This window comes from Panicum virgatum, chromosome 9K, assembly GCF_016808335.1.
Source record: "Panicum virgatum strain AP13 chromosome 9K, P.virgatum_v5, whole genome shotgun sequence".
NCBI classification, from domain to species: Eukaryota; Viridiplantae; Streptophyta; class Magnoliopsida; order Poales; family Poaceae; genus Panicum; species Panicum virgatum.
The window spans coordinates 5,558,620-5,563,019 of record NC_053144.1 but is presented as its reverse complement, the minus strand read 5'-3'; the positions used below and the strand labels follow the sequence as shown (position 1 = coordinate 5,563,019).

The 4,400-nt window shown below is 47.1% G+C and overlaps 1 protein-coding gene across 2 annotated transcripts; it reads right to left on the bottom strand.

The window, feature by feature from the left end:
- Positions 1-215: 215 nt before the first annotated feature.
- Positions 216-3,509, bottom strand: LOC120649607 (arginine decarboxylase-like). 2 transcript variants are annotated; one of them, XM_039926450.1, is made up of 3 exons: positions 3,352-3,509; positions 677-2,560; positions 216-590 (listed from the first exon to the last, which is right to left on the bottom strand). In XM_039926450.1, exons 1-2 carry the CDS (start codon positions 3,412-3,414, stop codon positions 989-991), a joined length of 1,635 nt encoding a protein of 544 aa, XP_039782384.1. In that variant the 5' UTR covers positions 3,415-3,509; the 3' UTR covers positions 216-590; positions 677-988. The 2 variants fall into 2 exon arrangements, with proteins under 2 accessions (XP_039782384.1, XP_039782383.1); XM_039926449.1 differs by having other exon boundaries at positions 683-2,560.
- Between the last annotated feature and the right edge of the window lie 891 nt (positions 3,510-4,400).

Below are 4,400 nucleotides of genomic sequence, written 5' to 3'. Positions count from 1 at the left end.
GAGGGTTTGGATTAAGTGAGACTGATCAGTCCAAATGCTGTTTTTAATGCGCTTAATCAAATGGGAAGAAAACAAACATCACAGTGGGGCAGAGCGTTAGCTCACAAGTCCTTATTGTTTATGGTGAGCTTTGTTATGGAAAGAAAGCCAGTCCGTGACAAACCTAACTGCATCATCACCACCATCACATTACTTCATGGTTGTTGATGGCAATGTATAGACCAAAGCTGCTACTATTATTTCCAGTTTTGAGTTCCAGGTTTGGGTGATCTTGATTTGTAAGCATCCATAATCTCTTATATAGATCAGAATAGGGTGGAGTCTGCGAAATGAAAAGTGGCTGTGATTACAATGATGCAGTATATGCCTATATTTCTTTTCTGTACAACTTGTGGAATATTCGTGAATTCTTGGGTTGATGGACAAACATAGACGAGCAACTAGAGTGTTCTTGTTTCAGAAGCCCTGGCGCCCAACAACATGCTTTCCGGAGGGAGAACCATGAAGGCGTACAGAGTTGCTTCTGATGCTTGAGCTTTGGAGTCAGTTCAGATTGAGTATTTCATTCTGAAGAGAACCAAATGCGAAACCTGAAAAGAAAAGGAACAAGCAGCACCTGTTACTTACTAGCTAATTTAGTTGTTTTCTTGAAGAGAAATACAGAAAAGCAGGATACCATTACATTACAAGGCACTTCATATGAAAAGGTAGCCTCTTCAGCAAGTCATCATACTTCAAACTCATAAGAGATCACATGCCATAGACCCTATTCATACTTTAGCATCATATTGCAGCTTGACAACTCTTTCAACTCACGAGATGGAATCAACCAAAATTATTTGGCCAAGTGGTCAACCACTGTTTCACACAACTGTTGTTCACATCCATCAAACAGACAGCTGATTGTGCTCTGGACTTGGCCGAAACTATAATTCTGATCTCCCTCAGTATCTATACAATATAATCTCACGGCACAACAGAACAATAATCACAAGTTGCACACTAAAATGGAATTTAACTCAACATCAGCAGCTCCACTGATAGTGATGCCATGGTGTCTGACATTCATCAAGTAAGACAGTGAATCATGAGTTACTACCTCGCCTGGGATCAGCACTGGGATACCCGGTGGGTAAGGGCAGATTAGCTCACCACAAATTTCACCTAGGCTGTCCTCAATTCTTACTCTCCTCTTCTTTGCAAAGAAGGCCTCTCTTGGAGTCAGATGCACAGAGATCTTGTCTAATGGGCCGCAAACACAATTTTCTTTCATAGGTTTGGAGCTATTTGCAAAGAAATATTTTTCTGATAGATGCTTTGCAGAGTGCACAAGCTTCTCAACATCTTGCACTCTGGTTCCTAAGTTAACTGCAAATGTCACTGATCGTGTGCCAACAAGCTCAGATACGATTTGATGACCTTCATATAAAATGTCATCGGCTTCATATCCCGATAATTGCAGATCTGAAGCGCTGAATGTAATACGCAATGGATCGATAGCAGGGAAATCAGAAGCAAAACATGGCAAGTCCAGAACAGATATCCCTGGGATTACCATCAACTGGTCTTTTGTTTCTGATGCTATATCTAATGGTTCGTCAAATATATTTGTGTTCTTGCTCAGATGATATCTTGCAGCATCCAAAGATGACAGTAGTAGGTAACTTGGGCTTGAGCTCTGGAGGACCTGAAGGCACTTGCTTACTTGATCTACATTCACAAGGTCTCCAGCTGTATGAAGCATTGAGGACTGTGTAAGGGAGCACAGGACCTTGTGTGTGGATTGCACAGCCAGGTCAGCACCTTGCTCAATTGCAGTGCTTGGCAAACTCTTGTGGAACCTGAAATGTGCGCCATGTGCCTCATCAACTATAACTGGAATGCCTCGTGGGTGACAAACACTAACAATACCTTGCACATTGCTGCATAAACCATGGTATGTAGGCGAAGTAACAAGAACAGCGCCAACCCTCTTTCCATCCTCCTCCAACTCTTTTACTGCTTTGTCCACCTGCAAGGGGGTGATACCACCAGCAATGTCCCATGCTGGATTATACTCTGGTATTATGTATTTAGGTACTGCACCAGACAAGACCAGTGCAGAGATCAGAGAAATGTGGCAGTTTCGTGGTACAATGAGGTAGTCTCCGGGAGAACAAGTAGCCATCACTGACGCCTGTATCCCACAGGTTGTTCCATTGACAAGGAACCAAGTTTTAGACGATCCAAACAATTGAGCTGCTTGCTTCTGTGCATCCAAAATCACACCTTTTGGGGAGAAGAGATCATCAAGCTCTGGTAGCTCGGGTAAGTCATGCAAAAATGCCCCTGAACCAATAAGTTTTGACAAAGAAGATGGAGCGGCTTTTCCTCTATTGTGTCCTGGGAAGTGAAAGCAGGCAACATCTTGACTGGCAGTCGATTGCAGTGCCTGAACCAGAGGGGCAGTTCCACCTTGAATAACTGCTGAAGATTCAGCTGGCGAAGCTTCAGGCTCAGATATCCTTGGCGTGCTCAATGATGTTCCACATTGTACAGCAGTATGTCGTCTGTGAGATTCCTAAGAGGCAACAAAATTTGTACAGTCACATACAATACAGTAACTCAACCGAAAATTCCAATTGTCACAGGTAAAACATACGAAGCATATTTTAATTACAAGCGAGCTCTTCTGGCAGAGGAAATACAGGGCATCTTCAATAAAAGTTTCAGCAAAGGAGAGCGAGCATGAGTTAACAAGTATTTGGTAAAAAAGAAGGGAGAGAAGAGGCTGCACAGATTGAAATAAAGTTACTGAAGAGTAATACCACCCTTCACATGATGCACATGGATACAAACACATTCAATGGGATTGGAACGGCAAGGCCATAGCTCCAGCAGAGAATCTGAAGTTACTGGTGCAGTTTAGTGCCATACTTTAAAGCCAAATTCCTCATCATTAGCAAATAACAGTCTAATTTACAATTAAAAAAAACATTCTAGAAGCAGGAAACTACGAATTGGTAGTCGCCTGCTAGTCTAGTAGCTCATAATCTAAGAGCAGCTGCAGAGCAATATCCGCAAACAGCTTGTGGGCACTCCGTCCAACTTAGCAGAACATCTTTCGCATACCAGGACCTGGGAACCCCCAAAGGCCAAATCTCCCAATAAATAAACCCACATAAAAGGAAGGAAGAGTTCGATACAGGAAACGGAATGCGCGCCTCACAGCAGCACTTAATCCCTGATGAAAACTATTGGAACGTAGAAGAACACACGGGTTCCACGATAAGCCAAAAAAATCATTGAGAGGACGAAGCCAAAGCCAAAGCCAGTGAGGCAGAAAGCCGGATGTGAGCAGGACGAGATTACCCTGTGAGGTGGGAAGCGCGAGAAGAAGGCGGGCGAGCTGCTGCCAGTAAGGAAGTGAGCCATGCTGTCGCGCTGCTGCAGCACGGCGCGGCGCACCCCGTTGGTTTGGGTTTGGTTTGGTTTGGCTCGGCGGCGCGAGCCGAGGACGACGAACTGAAAGTAACGGTGGGGAGGGAAGAAGGCCACGGGGGCGATAACGTTTTCGGCCTGAGCAAATGTGGCCCAGCCCAATCTGATCCGGCCCATGTAAGATTTACAAGGTCTGTCTCAGCTCTGTTTCCCGCCAGGCTTAATAATTTGGTCGGTAATAAAACCAACAACGGAGTAGTAACTACTAAGGTAACTAATAACGAGGCAGGTAATTAATGATGTCGGGTACCACGATTAGGGACACTCTAATTGGTATGCTAAGATCACTCTAAAAAACGCAAACACATGTTAAGGCAACTGGGTCCACGAGGGCCCACGGCCTCCTTCCAATCTGGAAGAAAGGAAAGGACTCAAAGAAGCCCAGCATGCGGCCCATTCGCACCCTCTCTCGGGCCCGCGGGACGATCTCCGCCTCGTTCGAGGGCTCCCACCGGGACCCTCAACTGCGCCCCGCATCTCCGCCTCGCTCGAGGGTAGATGCTACCCTCGAACGGGCAAATCATCTCCGCCTCGCTCGAGGGCAGTGAACCTCCCTCGAGCGGGCAAATCATCTCCGCCTCGCTCGAGGCCACCCCTCGGCGTAAGGGACAAACAGCCCTGCCGCTCACCCGCCCGTCGTACGGAGGCATTAAGTGCCAACCACTCCTACACATCGCCCAGGACAGACGACGTCAGGCCGCCATTCCTCACAGTGGCTGTAACCGGAGTCCCATCCGCCAACTCCGGCCCTTGCTCCGCCATCCCGGACACTGTGGGACCTGCGACGCGGGATGAGGCGCGCTCGGCACAGTTCCGTTACTATTCTGCCAACTCCGGCCGTCCGGACTCTACCTCATCACACGTATGGCCCCGGGCCCACCTCCTGCTTGGGAGGGGGTCCGGTGTCGCCACGAGCCCCT